Source organism: Pempheris klunzingeri, chromosome 8, assembly GCF_042242105.1.
Source record: "Pempheris klunzingeri isolate RE-2024b chromosome 8, fPemKlu1.hap1, whole genome shotgun sequence".
Lineage (NCBI taxonomy): Eukaryota > Metazoa > Chordata > Actinopteri > Acropomatiformes > Pempheridae > Pempheris > Pempheris klunzingeri.
The window spans coordinates 24,061,457-24,076,067 of NC_092019.1; the positions used below are offsets into that span (position 1 = coordinate 24,061,457).

General features: G+C 44.0%; 1 protein-coding gene across 1 annotated transcript; it reads left to right on the top strand.

Moving 5' to 3' along the window:
• Positions 1-450: 450 nt before the first annotated feature.
• Positions 451-14,536, top strand: LOC139205012 (uncharacterized). Its single transcript, XM_070835071.1, has 12 exons — positions 451-1,042; positions 2,333-2,475; positions 4,109-4,284; positions 5,452-5,612; positions 5,732-5,872; positions 6,505-6,626; positions 6,932-7,100; positions 9,375-9,520; positions 11,195-11,331; positions 11,414-11,540; positions 11,870-12,003; positions 14,310-14,536. Exons 1-12 carry the CDS (start codon positions 597-599, stop codon positions 14,433-14,435), a joined length of 2,028 nt encoding a protein of 675 aa, XP_070691172.1. The 5' UTR covers positions 451-596; the 3' UTR covers positions 14,436-14,536.
• Positions 14,537-14,611: the final 75 nt, after the last annotated feature.

The window sequence follows — 14,611 nt, forward strand, 5'->3', positions numbered from 1 at the left end:
AGTAAAGCTTGATGTTCATACTTTACTTCAGTGCAGTTTTAAAAGCAGGACCCTCACTTGGAGTACTTTTACTCAGTTTTGCTACTTTGAATACAAATTAAATCAGGGTTAATAATTTAGGCCAAGCATCGTCAAATCTCGCGAGAAGTGGGAGTTTATTCCACTAATTGCATACCAGCATTTAGAGTTGTTAAACGGGTCAATTATCGCATCTTTTCTCCGACATAGACCGTGAAATAATCAATGACAGTGACTTCTTGCTCTCTCTTTGCATTTGCTCATGGCACGAGGGGCCTGTGTACTTTATCCCAACTTTGAATAATCCGGATCAATCAACCAACAAACGGAAATCCCGTCTGTAGCTGTGAACCGCTCAGCGTACGATTTGCGCTTTTGAACACTTTCTGTCCCCGTCGGGCCGCCGTACTCAGCAGCACGACCCGCCTCCGACTCAAAAGTCTTAGACGAAGATTAAAACCGTTAGGACTCGTTTCCAGACCGCAGTCCGAGTTTTAGATCCAGATAAACTCTGGAAAAGACATGCCCGGACTTGGCTGTGTGTAGTAGGTTCACGGCCACTCGCTGTTAACGGAAACATGGACGTGTGGCGTTCAAAATTCCCGATGTTGTGGTTCCTTGTTGTTGTTGTGACAGCTCATGTGAGAGAAGACACGAGGAAACCGAAAGTAACCGAGGAATATGCGGCCTGTGGGTCCCAAGACAACACGGTCAGCCTGAGACCCAGCAAAGCCTCCACAGCCACCGGCCCGGAGCCAGGGGACCCCGCGGAGGCGTTCAGTGTCCGGACTCTGGATGGGGAGTTCCGCTACCGGCCCGGTGCTCTGCAGGGACCTCTCATCGTCCACGCCTTCACCAACAAGTCCGCGTTCCTGGAGTGCCTGTGGAGCACGGAGTCGTCCCTGAACAGCCTGGTGCAGGACCTGCCCGACAGCACCCAGGTGCTCTTCCTGTCCCTGGACGACTCCGCGCTCAGTGATGCTCTGTGGATGAGGGAGCAGCTGCACCGGGCCGCCATGAACAGGTGACCGCAGACCAGCCACCGCTTTCAGGCCAGAGTGTGCTGGTCCAGGGGTAACAGTCAGGAAAAAGTAGGAAAACATCAATGTTAGAATACTTAATAACAAGTAAAAGTCCTGCATTCAAGATCAAGAGTAAAAGTACAGAAAGTAACTGTACCCAAAGTACAGAAAGTAAAAGTATAATGTTCCCTGTAACTGATGTTTCAGTACATTTATATTCAGTTAGTTTGAATTAATGGGGTTGGGGAAGTTTCTGTGATCTCTTATGATTTTTTGGTGAAATATTGGATAGATGGATGCATTAAATGACACAATCTGAAAAGTTTAGAGTGGAAATGATTCATTTGCTAACAAATCGTGAACATCTGGGGCCCCGCTGCTCTTTTATGAAGGGGTCATGAGCCAAAGAGGTTGGAAATGACTGTACCGTATTTTCTAAGTGTATCAGGTTTTAATCTATAGAACCTGCAGAGTAGCTCGAAGCAGTTGGCGGAGGAAGAAGCACAGCAAATCCCTCTGTGATAGAGTAAAGAATATAAACGAGCATGAAATAGAAATCCTCAAGTAAAGCACAAATACTCCACAGCTACACTTGAATAAAGGTATTTTTCACCACTGGGGAGTAAGAAGATTTAACAAACACACACTGGGATGTGAAAATCTCTGCAGTGAAGATGGATCATATTAAACTGAAGTCAATTAGCTGTAAAACAGACATTCAGTCTTTATCGTCTGGCGTGGAAACATTTGGCCAAAGAAATAATAGTTACTTAAAATCACCCGTCGCCAAAATTTGCATCAATCTAAAAATGCTGCAAAATACTCAGAGGTGTCAAACACAGACAAAACAGGAAGTGCAGACACAGCGGGGGTGCTGGGTATTCTGTATGTTCTGCATTTGTGTCAGGAGCAGACAGATGAGATGAAAATCCTGTTTGTAACTGATTTTTCTTTTCTTGAATAGAGTTCACATCATTTTTGGAACCGTCTATGTTTCAGTGTTTTTGGATTCAATCTCCAACAGTGTAATTTCCCTCATTTGGATGAAGACTATCAACCTCATTTCCATAATATAGTTTCTAACATTCAGCCATTTGGTATGTTTTGTAATTTTGGGGGGTGTTTACACTGACTTTTCTCAGGACTTTTGGCAGGTAATTTATTATGTAGAAACTACTTTTCTTGCTGACACATTATACAACATGTATAAAACCTGACTATCACAACGCTGAGACTGTCTAACTAAACATCACCGTGATGCTCATCTTCACTTCTGTGCTCTCATGTTGCAGCAGTAAGAAGGAGGTTCTGTCCAGGCTGCACTTCTCTCCGGTGCCGGTCTACGCTCTGGGTAACTGGATACCCAGTGTGTTTTATTACTGGGGCTGCGCAGCACGCAACTGTGTCCTCGGCCAGGCTGTATTCACCTCCGACGGTAAGAGCACCGCGTCCTCGTGTGGCCTTCATGGGTCAGATTCAGGGACTGATTGTTGTCTGACTCACCTGTTCAGCAGAGACACAGGAGGCTGGGCTGATGCGAGCTGTTTATTTTTGTTATTTGCAAAGTAATACTACGATCACTGCATAATTATAGAATCAGTCATATTCAAGTTGCATTAGACACATTTTTTATGAGTAAATCACTTTTATCATCATAACTGTGGAGCACATTTGTCTTTTTTCACCAAACCAGGAGGTATGGTCTTTTCTCCACCCACATTAAGGTCCCTTTTTACTGATGTGATTCTGAAAGCTTTTTTTTTTTTGCTGTGATATGGCACAATTCCTCTTTTTTTCCTGTACAATTTGGGGCTTTCCATTCAAGAGTATGATGTTTATGCTTCAGCCATTTTGGTGTGACCCAGCCAAGCTCTCTGATCCCACGCTGCAGCCCAAAGGCAGGGTCTGTGGCTCATTTTAGAAGCATGAAATGAAATAGTTGTATAGTAAAGTAATAGTTGTTGATGATAAATGAAATAGTTTGACAGAAGAAAAAAAAATCCGTCATCTGTGTCTCTCTCACAGGTTTGTAATGATTGGACGGCCCACCTGCCTGTCTCCTTTCATACATACATACCTACCTGCGTGCACTTACTGCACACAAGCCGAGTCTTCCTCAAAGCTAAAGCCAGCGGGCTAGTTAGTCTAGACGGAGTAAGTGCTGCCAAACTTTGAGCTGCGGCTCAGCGACAGACTGTTGTGAGGTACCAACATGAAGACAGAGCCGCTGCTGTCAGACGTGAACCCTGCGACAGGCTGTTGTTTGCAGGGGACGCACCGCCTACCTGAGCAGCGTGTGTGTGCCACAGAATCTGTTTTTTTTTGGTGCTCATGTTAACAGGTCAGAGCAGCCAGCCAGCTCATGTGAGCAGCACGACACACGGTTCACAGCGGAAACAGTGAAACTGATGTGTTCTGACATCAAACCACCAAGATTCCAACTATTTAATAGTTTCACGGTCCACATCTGTAGAGTAAGTCACATATATGGGAAAAATAAATGTATAGCTATATTTCTTAAAGACTTCCTGTTTCCCTTTCAAAGTAAAAGCCCTGTAGCATTTCTGTAGACAGAGTCCCTTCATTTATTGTTATCATTATTATCTGTATATGTGACATTTATTATTTGTGGCCATAATCGAAGGCAAACTGTTGCTGCGCCGGTCTTCTCATGGACTCGTCCTGCAGCAGCTGGCAGCGCACGGTCACGTGTTGTGGGGGTGTGGCTTTGGAGGACAGCGTGAAGGGAGGGGGTGGGATATTTTCAGGTGGATATGTTCAGAATCTAGCTACTCTTTCTAGTTTCTCCAGTTCTGCCTTTAGACCCTGCAGCTGTGCCTCTACCTTTAACCTGTCGAGCATTGATGTTACGGGGTGAAGGATTGATGGGTCGAAGCTGTTTACTCATTTGTCAGTTTACACGTTCTAGTTTACACCTTATTAACATTCAAACTGATTCCCAGAATCAGGTTGTAATGGTGCAACCAGTTTCATATACGTAACATTTTTTGTTACATGTGGTTGTTTTTGTATCTAACAGTGAACTGATCATCTCTCTGTCCTCACAGAGTGGAACATTCCTGTGATCATCAAGAGACTAGATGCCAGATATGATTGGCTCTCGACACGCTGGACTCAGAGGTCATACGAGCTGATGGACGCAGGCGATGGGTGTGATCCTTCCCCCTCGGTGGCGGGTGCTGTGGCCTGGGTGTCCGAGGGCAACTGCTCTTTCTTCACTAAGGTCTGTTGATGTCAGTGTGCTGCTGCTTTTGTCAGATTTCCACATTTCTAGGTGATTTTATAAATGTTAGACTCACGGCTCCTGTCTCCGCCTGCCCTTACATGTGACCCTCTGTCACTGACACACAGTCGTACATTCATAAGCCGGCTAAATAAAGTAGAGGAAGTAAAAGGGGAATCCTGGAATAATAAGATTTTACTGTTTGGTTTGGCAACAATTGATTCATTGTTAAACTCATTTATTAGGCAAAATTCCAGACATTCTTTTGTTGCAGCTCAAATGGCCCTCAAATGACCCTCCTGACCAGTCTGTTCAGTCTCTTTCTGCACGGACAGGGACAGAAAGAGACTGAACAGACTGGTCAGGAGGGCCGCTTCTGTCCTGGACTGCTCCCTTGACTCCATAGAGGAGGTGTGTGAGAGGAGGACACTAAACAAAACTCAAGTCCATCATGGACAACCCCTCTCACCCCCTGCACGGGACTGTGGGGGCCCTCAGCAGCTCCTTCAGCAACAGGCTGAGGCCCCCACCCTGCAGGAAGGAACGCTACCGCAGGTCATTCCTCCCATCAGCCATCAGACTCTTTAACAGCAGCATCACTGGCTGATGTTAACACACTGTTTTTTCATTCATATCATTCCACTCCTTTCATACTTCTGTCCATACTTGTACATTTTATGTCCATAGTGTAAATATTTATTTATCATCACAACATATATTTATTGCTTATTTTCTACTGTTGCTTTCTTCACTCTTTCTTTTCTATTGTTGCTGCTGTAACATGTGAATTCCCCCCTATGGGGGATCAATAAAGAAAGTCTAAGTCTAAATGTGAGGATTTGCTGTTTTTTTAGTGAATAGAATAACTTTGGGGTTTGGACTGTTGGTTGAAGTACTTTGTAGAGGTCTCCTCTGACTCGGGCCAGTCATGTGCTGCATTTGTCACTATTCTCTTACATTTTATAGACTGAAGTACTACTCCTTTAATAAAAAATAATTAACAGAAAATAATCAAATAAGTATTAGATGTAATCCCACTGCTTTTCTTCCTTTGTGATGCTCGATGATCCCCTCAAATCCTTTTATTTTGAAACGCACAGGCAGTGAGGACTTTCATCTGATATGAATTCATCAACACAGGATCCTTGTTGCTCTTCTTCCTTCCAGGTGCAGAACATGGCTAAATCCAACGCCTCCGGTGTCCTCGTCTACGCTCTCCCCGGTAACCCGATCCAGGACATGAACTGCGTCCAGGATGAATGCAACACGACGCTGAGCATCCCCGCCGCCATGGTGCACGTGGAGAGTTCGGTCGCTCAGGCGCTACAGTAAGAAAGTCTCACCTGAAGGATCACCTCCTCACCTCCTCGCTTTGATGCACAACGTCCATGTGCACAGATTTACTGAAAACTTTAAAGGCTAAAGTGAAGGTCTGCTTGCCTCCTAGGGTTGGACAGCTGGTGTATGTGTCCTTCCAGAGCACCCCGTCCCCATACTTCTTCTTCAACATTGACCAACAGGGGTTGCTGGCTGAGATGGGGTGGTTTCTTTACCCCTCGTTCAGTTTCATCAACTGGCAGGCACAGTGGTAAGAACACACACGAAGGTCCGAAGAGGTAGCATTAGATTGTACGGGTCAAGTCGGTGGTATTTACATAGACCAGGAATACAAATATTAAGTTTAAATCTGTTTATTACATGTCTTTGTGTAATACTGCGTCCTGATTGGTCGATCATGGCATTCTATGGTCTATGGTCATCTGTTTAGCAGACCGTTGCTATGGATGCCATTCTGATAGCAGAAAAACAGAATAATTTTTAAATCCATCAAACATTTTTAAGTCAGTGAGTGAGTGATTTCTTGAGGAAGAATCCGTGTAATAAGCAGGATAATGTGCAGTGAGCCGTGGTCATTATTGCAATGCCCGCTGCTCGGTTAGTTTTGTAATCATGATCGGCTCGCTGTACTTTATTACCCTACTTAGCACAGAACACCCTCAGACCCTCCATTCTAATAAGGACAAACTTCCCAAAAGCCCTTTAATGAGGGGAAAAGTAGAGCTTAATCACAGACTCAGGTGGGGGAAAACTGAAGGAGAACACTGACACAAGCTAGAGGACGGAGACATACTGTCCAGCTGTAATGATTTGAATGTGAGAGGTATACTCGCCGTAAGAACCCTGGTCTGTCTGTGACTGTGACTGTGACTGTGTCTCCAGGTTTGACTTCTATGCGGATCTGCAGACCAAACTTCAAAGTCCTGCAAAGGTCGTTTCTGTTTTTGACAAAGTCCAAATGCAGGGGGAGAAAGGAGCGGTAGCCACGGTCGACCTGCCGTCAGGTAACTTAAGCAACAATATGTGTGGATGAGCAGGTTTAAATGTCGCTATTTTTGTGCTCAGTAGCCATTTCACACCAAGAGTGAAGTATCCTGTGGTTTGTTAGTGTTTTGATGTCCAAATGGAAAAGGTCTGAAGTTGGATTTAGGTTGTTATGTGAGCACCAACACCAGCATGGAGCAGTACGGGGGGTTTGACATTACAGCATCAGTGTGAGCTCTCACTGCAGCATGGGGGGGAAGACCAGCTTTATTCTTTATTAAGCGTTTTAATGAAGCTAACATTGGTACCTCACGTCCCCCTGCAGGCTTGTTGGACTTTAACAGGCTGGAGCTCGACGCGTCCCTGTCGTGTCCCGGCAGGAGAGACTCGTCCTGCGCTCACTGGGATCACACAGTGCAGCTGTTTGTCTGCTGCGATCCCGCCGGTCCGTACTGCAACACAGAGCTGGGGCGATGGATCACTGCCTTCCGCAGGTAAGACGCTGATATAAAACACTCGGATGGCACAAGTGCAAAAGATGATGATAATAATCACTACAAACTTACATATTAACAAACTGCAGCATTTGTGTAATAAATACATCTGTGGGTCTTTAAAAAGCTCTGAAAATTCATAATCCCTCTAAATTTAAGGCTTTAAATCGAATGAAAATGAAACTCTGAACACATCTGGACACATTAATGTTGAAAGGACATTAAAAAATACCTTTTGTATAATATGGGACCTTTTTCTCTTGGCAAGATCTATCTATCTATCTATCTATCTGTCTATCTATCTATCTATCTATCTATCTATCTATCTGTCTATCTATCTGTCTGTCTATCTATCTGTCTATCTGTCTATCTATCTATCTATCTATCTATCTATCTATCTATCTATCTGTCTGTCTGTCTGTCTGTCTGTCTGTCTGTCTGTCTGTCTGTCTGTCTGTCTGTCTGTCTGTCTGTCTATCTATCTATCTAATTAATGTATAATGTTTGACCCAACAGAGTGCACGCACATCAAAATATTCTGATAATATGGTGATTTCAGTACTGTGCAAAAGTCTTAGGCATGTGTAAAGAAATAGTGTAAGAATACTTTCAAAAATATAAAGTCTAATTGTTTATTTTCACTTTACCAAATAAGATAAGATAAGATGCACCTTTATTTATCCCCCAAGGGGGAAATTCTCATTATACCACAGCTACATCAGAATCGAAGAAAAAGGAGATAAAAAATTGAGAAGAAATAAAAATACAAATATACAAAATGTACAAAAAAATGCAAAGTGATTGAGCAGAAGAAAAATCTGAATTAAATCAACATGTGGTGTGACCTCCCTTTGCCTTCAGAACACCATCAGTTCTTCTAGATACACTTGCACACAGTCAGGGGTTCTGCAGGATCACATTCAGGTGTATGATGAACCAATTATAGCAAACAGGTGCTAATTATCATCAATTTCAGATGTGGGTTGAAACACAGTCATTAACTGAAACAGAAGCAGCTGTAGGAGGTTTAGGGCAGCAACAAGACACCAGGTAGTTCTACTGCATCAGCGAGGTCTCTGCCAGGCAAAGATTTCAGAGCAGACTGGGGTTTCAGGATGTGCTGCTCAAGCTCTTTTGAAGAAACACAAAGAAATGAGCAACGTTGAGGACCGTAGACGCAGCGGTCGGCCAAGGATACTTGCAGCAGATGACGGACACATTATGCTCACTTCCCTTGGAAATGGGAAGAAGTCCAGCAGTGTCATCAGCTCAGAACCAGCAGAAACCAGAGGGACCAGGTACACCATCTACTCTCTGAAGAAGTCTGGCCAGAAGTCTTCATGGAAGAATTGCAGCCCAAAAGCCAAACCTCTGATGTGGAAACGAGTGACTCAACTATGCATGAAAACAGGAACTGAGGTACAGAGAAATGGCAGCAGGTGCTCTGAACTGATGAGTCAGATTTGAAATATTTGGCTGCAGCAGAAGGTTTGTTCACTGAAGGGCTGCAGAACAGTACGATGATGAGTGTCTGCAGGCAGCAGTGAAACTGGTGTCTCTTCTCTACAAGTTTGGAGCTGCATTTCTGCAAAAGGAGTTGAGGATTTGGTCAGAGTTAATGGTGTCCTCAATGCTGATAAACACAGGCAGATACTTGTCCATCATGCAACACCATCAGGGAGGCGTCTGATTGGCCCCAAGTGTATTCTGCAGCAGGACAACGACCCCAAACATACAGCCAATGTCATTAGGAGCTATCATCAGCATAAAGAAGAACAAGGAGTCCTGGAAGTGATGGTGTGCCCCCCCCCCCCACAGAGCCCTGATCTCAACATCATCCAGTCTGTCTGGGATCACATGAAGAGACAGAAGGATGTGAGGCAGAATACATCCACAGAAGATCTGTGCTTAGTTCTCCAACATGTTTGGAACAACCTTCCTGCTGAGTTCCTTCAAAAACTGTGTACAAGTGCACCTGGAAGAACTGATGGTGTTCTGAAGCCAAAGGGTGGTCACACCAGATATTGATTTGAGTTGGAATTTTCTTATATTCGCTCACTTTGCTTTTTGTAAATTGCTAAGAATAAACGATTAAATAGCATATTTTTGAAAGCATTCTTACTTTACAGCATTTCAACTTTTGCACAGTGCTGTGTATTCATTGCACCCAGCCCTAACTCCACCTAAAAGGACTTGGGTCAGACATCCTGCTTTGTTGTGAGCTGTGAGAATCCTGTCATCTTATCTGATGTGCGCGATGTGTTGATTTGGCAGAGGGATCGGGCACTGGCTGACCGACGTGTCCCCCCTGCTCCCCCTGATGGACAGCAACAGATGCACCTTAACCATGAAGACGGTGCCCTGGGCGATGCCGTGGATCGTCTCCCTCAACCTGAGGTTCAGCGTCAGCAACCACACCGGTAGAAACCGCCATTATGCTGGCGCTACATTCACAGCTGCATATTTCCAGACTCTGATGATATCAATATATTTATATGCAAGACTTTAAGCTCTCAGGCACAGAGCAGTTTTAAATGTCTATAAACCCTAATTCAATACATTGTGCACATTTCTTAGTCATACTTCACCCTTTTAATGGTGTCAACATGTACCTTACAGTACAAAATAACACAGTATTACATAGTAAACAGCCTTTGTGCCAGCTGAAAGGTGCTCAGATAAGCTGCATATGAGCAGCTAAAACGTAGCAGAGGTGTATCACAGTGTTGTTCGTAGCATCCTTGTTCTCAAAGACCAGCTGAGGGTTTTTTTTTTTTAACACCACTTGCAGAGAAAATTTCAAATCTGAACTCTCCCTCTGTGAGAACGAGAGAGCCTCGACTGAAACAACATCATCCCGGAAGATTTTCTGTCCATTTTCTCTCACTGGGGCATTTTTTTTGTTCAAAAGCAGAGAGCAGGAATCTCTCAGCAGGAAGGAACAGTCTGTCTGTAAAATAGTTCCTGGAAGATAAAAATGACTTCTACCGCAAAGACACAGCTTTGAGTTCCAGGAAATATTGTGACTCAGTTTCCTAATGAGAAAGTCTGTATGATTATGACTCGGAGAGCAAGAAGGGAATCAACAGGAGCCTGTCTGCGTTCTATATTATATTATCAGCGGCTGGATATTTTTCTTGGTACATGTGATCATTTTGTCATGAACTTTGTTCCTGTTCACATTTTTACCAAATAATGTAACAGTACGTTTGCAGTGTTCACGCACAGAAACACTAAGAATCTCCACAAAACGTGCATATTTACTCACAAACACCAGCAGATTTAGATTCAACAAAAACAAAAATGATTGAAATGCTTCTGGACACATTAGATTTTTCCCTCGTTTGATCAGAGGCTGTAAAGAAACCGTTCCTGCACTGATTGCCGTGCCATAGAAATGCTTGTAAACTGTCACATAGTGAACCACAATTTTTTTAATATGTGGCTGATCCCCTTCAGTGTCAGCATCATGTTTTTGGTACAAACAGATAATAATAAAGAATAGCAGAACTATCAAACTAGCTACATCCTTTAGTACGAGCATCATCCACATGAAACCAACAATAAATGAACATCTGCCAGACTAGATACATCATGACAGTGTCACTGAGACGTGAAACCTACGAACTACAACAGGTGTAGAAGAAACACAGGTGGGAACAAAAATAGTGAAGGTCAATACGGTCGGAAAAACAAACAAGAGGCAAATTTGAGACAAACAAGAAGCAATGAGGTTCATCTGTGTGTAATTTAGACCCACAAAAGAACAGGTGCTGAGTGACTGTGATGATCTAAATGGAGCTGAAAGCTGTTGACAACATGACAACATGACAACAACGAGGTAATGCAGTTTAAATCAAAAAGCAGCCAACGAACTAACAGATCTCACTTCAACACTTTGTGATCTCATTCAAAAAATGATATATTATATATATTATATTGACTCAATATAAGAATTTTATGATCATTAGTGTGATCAGATGATTATTTTCACTATTGATCAAAGTTGGGATCATTTCTGTGATACATGAATCTCTCTGATCCATAAAATGTCAGGGAGGGAGCACGTGAAGATGTGTTTTTCTGTGTCACAGGTAATGCTACAGGTGGTGGTGAAGAGAAGCTGCACCCCTTCAGAGTGATGCCCCTGTACAGCGGGGGCACCTTCGACAAGAACTACAACAAGAGATACCAGCCAATCAGTTTCCCCGTCCCGCCATCCAGCAAAAAGGTAAAGCGTCCGCTGAGCGACCGTTTAAAGAGCTCCCTGTCCGTCTGTGTCAGCGTCTCAGCGGCTGTGCGTCTGTCTCCAGGTGGAGCTGTACGCCGTCATCACGGCCCACGGCAGCGACGACAACAGCTGCGGAGAGTTTTGTGTCACCTCCCACCACTTCTTGTTCAACTCTGTCTTCAACAACACCCTCGTGTTCGATTCTGCAGGTGAGCAACGTTTAAGGCTTTTTCAGGAGCATTTACTGTCGGTCTCCCAGACCTTCTGATCGTGGCACATGAGCTTCTTCGGCAGGTGGAGATGGACGCCAATAAATGTCTAGAAATCTGCCTAGAAGTCACAGGAAAAAGAACCAGAACCGGCCTGAGAGTCGTCATGTTTTAAAGTAACACAGCGATAGTCAGGCAACCACTGATTTACTTCCTGTTTGTCATTTACAGACAGGACGGCACATTGAGCCACTGATTTTAGTGTAACATGTAGCATTTATTGTCGTACTTCCATATCTCTGTGGGGCCATGGCGGGGGGGCCCATCAGGATCACCCCTGGGCTGCACCACGCGGGTGAAAGAGGGCGCCGTACCAAACGAACACGGCACGTGGCTGTACGGGCGCGGAGGCTGGTGTGACGGGCTGCAGGTCAACCCCTGGAGGGTCGATATCACCGAGCAGGTACGGCCCCAGTCATTTATCTTCAGCCAACCTTTACATTCTGTCTACACTGGAGTAAATATCTAAGGTGAAAGGTTTTGTGCGTAACGATAAATCCAGAGAGAATTGGCACCCAGCCTGGTTTTATGGACAGTTACAGAGTTACTCTCACGGCTCTTATCAGTTTTTGGCTGCAACTAGTGAACATAGTGGAGCAACACAGCTTCTAATGAATGTGTTTGTTACCTTTTGGCTGACATCTTCCCCTTATAATAATAATGATGATAATATACCAGTGTTGTGTTTATCCTGAGATACCAGTTTAACATTTTAAAACTTGGAGATATACACTACTCACTAAAAGTTAGGGATGTTCAGCTTTCAGGTGAAATTTCAGGATGAACCTAAAATGCATTCTAACCTTTCCAGGTGAACTTAATGTGACCTTCTCTAAACCTTTGAATGCACATGTCCAACTGTTCAGTGTCTCAGTACTTTTTGCACAAGTTGCTGTTCTCTAACAACAAGCTTAACAGCAACATTCACAACAGGTTTGATCCATGAATCCACCAATACATTTCCTGCTTCAGTCAGAATTGGTATTTAAACAGTCCTCCTCATCCTGCTGTTCACATTCTGACATCATGAGACCAAGACGACACCTAACAGTTGATCAGCAGCACCTCAACACTGGAGGCTTCAAACAGGAAGTCCTCAGACGGAGGTGTTCACTGAGCTTAGAGGGTCACAGAGTGTCATCAGGAGGTTGGAACAGTGATACAGAGACTGGAAGAGTCACAGAAAGGAGAGGAGTGGACGTCCTTTGGCCACATCCCAATTTATTGAGACACCGAAAATGTTTTGTTGTGGTATACCTACCACTGTTGGTAGATTTTCTTCAAATAAATAGTTTAAGATGAAGAAATGACCATTGCATGCTTCTACTTAAATGCCCTACTTTCATGATATAATATCACTGTAGCATTCACTTTTTACATTTTCCATATATTTCAATATATCCCGAATATCCCTAACTTTTTGTGAGTAGTGTATTTAATTATCAGATAAGTTAAAAGAAAGACACAGAATGAAATCTGTGCAAACTCCCTTTCTTCACCACACACACACGTTCTGGATTACCGGGTTCAAGGCCCAGTAAGCCTCTCATCCTCCGGCAGATTTACAAGAGCCTTACGCTAAAATCAAGGTCACACTGAAGCAAAACACTGGGGTGGAGGAAGCCCGTTAGAATCAAGGAGCAGCTAATTATTCTGAAGTGAGCTATTGACCATAAAGGCTCTCGATATAATCACGTAGCCTGACTCACGTGGTCTCAGCAGTCATGTGCAGCACGGTGCTGACAGCAGGTGTCCTCGAGGATTTCAGTGGAAAACTGCACGACTTGTCACTGGAACTGGGTGTTCCTATATTTTATGCCACACTCCAGACAGTCTGAGTCTGATGCATTTCACAGTTTCCTCCTCTAATGTGTCTTCTAATCTACATACATTATCTGTATCGGTTTTTATAAGCAAAAGCAATCAGTTAATAATTTCAGCCCCAACAGCTAACGTCAAGAAAAGAATCTAATATTTTCAATGTGTGAGGATCTGTGTGTAGAATTGATTTGTAATCATGCCCAAAGAGTGTGACTGTACTCGGTGTTTGGGGGTGCATGCCTTGCTGTTGTCAGTCAGGGGGTTTCCAAACTCTACACATGGTGGCATTAAAGCAACATAATGAAACTTAAAGCGGCAGCTTCAGAATCATTTTGATGGCACACTACCTTGTAACAGGGAGAGTTACGCCTCTTTCATTCCCCCCTGAGCGCCTCCTCTGTCACTGTGTGCTTTAGCGGGTACGATCTCCCGTGAGCAGTGCACAACGCTGTACTGCTCTACGTCACTCAGCAACAGACTGCGGGTCTGTTGGTCTAACTGCTGTAGGTGCAGGTGATTTCACTGATCCCCCTTCAAATAGCGCAGTACTCTCTGTCTGTTATTAAATGTGCCAGTGTCCTGTAATCACCATTGGTGGCAGCAGAGGGCGCTGTTGACACTGCTCGTCAAAAGTTACACATTTGACTTATTTCTCTCTGTATTTAGATTTATTGCATTTATTCTGCCTGTACTTCCTGTTATGACACGTTTGAAACATTGCTGTGACTGCCGACTGATATGCAGTAGGTACGCTGTCGTCCCTCAGGTGTACTTTAGACTTTTTATGAACTCCTCGGTGTGTATCTTATGTCCTGTTTGCCCGATGAAGATATCTGTGAGATGGAAATGCTGCCTCTTTATTTCCTTTCTGTTTCCGTCCTCTGCCAGCTGGACATGAGCGGCTCTGACTCCAACGCCGTCATCTACTTCGGCCTGTTCGAGGGGCAGGACCCTAATCCATCCAGGGAGCCCGGATACATCATCATGTCGTCTTTCCTTGTCTTTTACAAATGATGCCACTCTGCATAACCCTGCTAATTTCATATGTTCTGAATGAATGAACATGCTACTGAATGCACTATCAAGCCAAAGATTAAATGTCTATTTTCCTACGGCTTTCCGTGACTCTTTCCATCACCACACGGGAGAAAATGCCACTCGTCACACTCGGCCATCTGCATTTTTCTCAA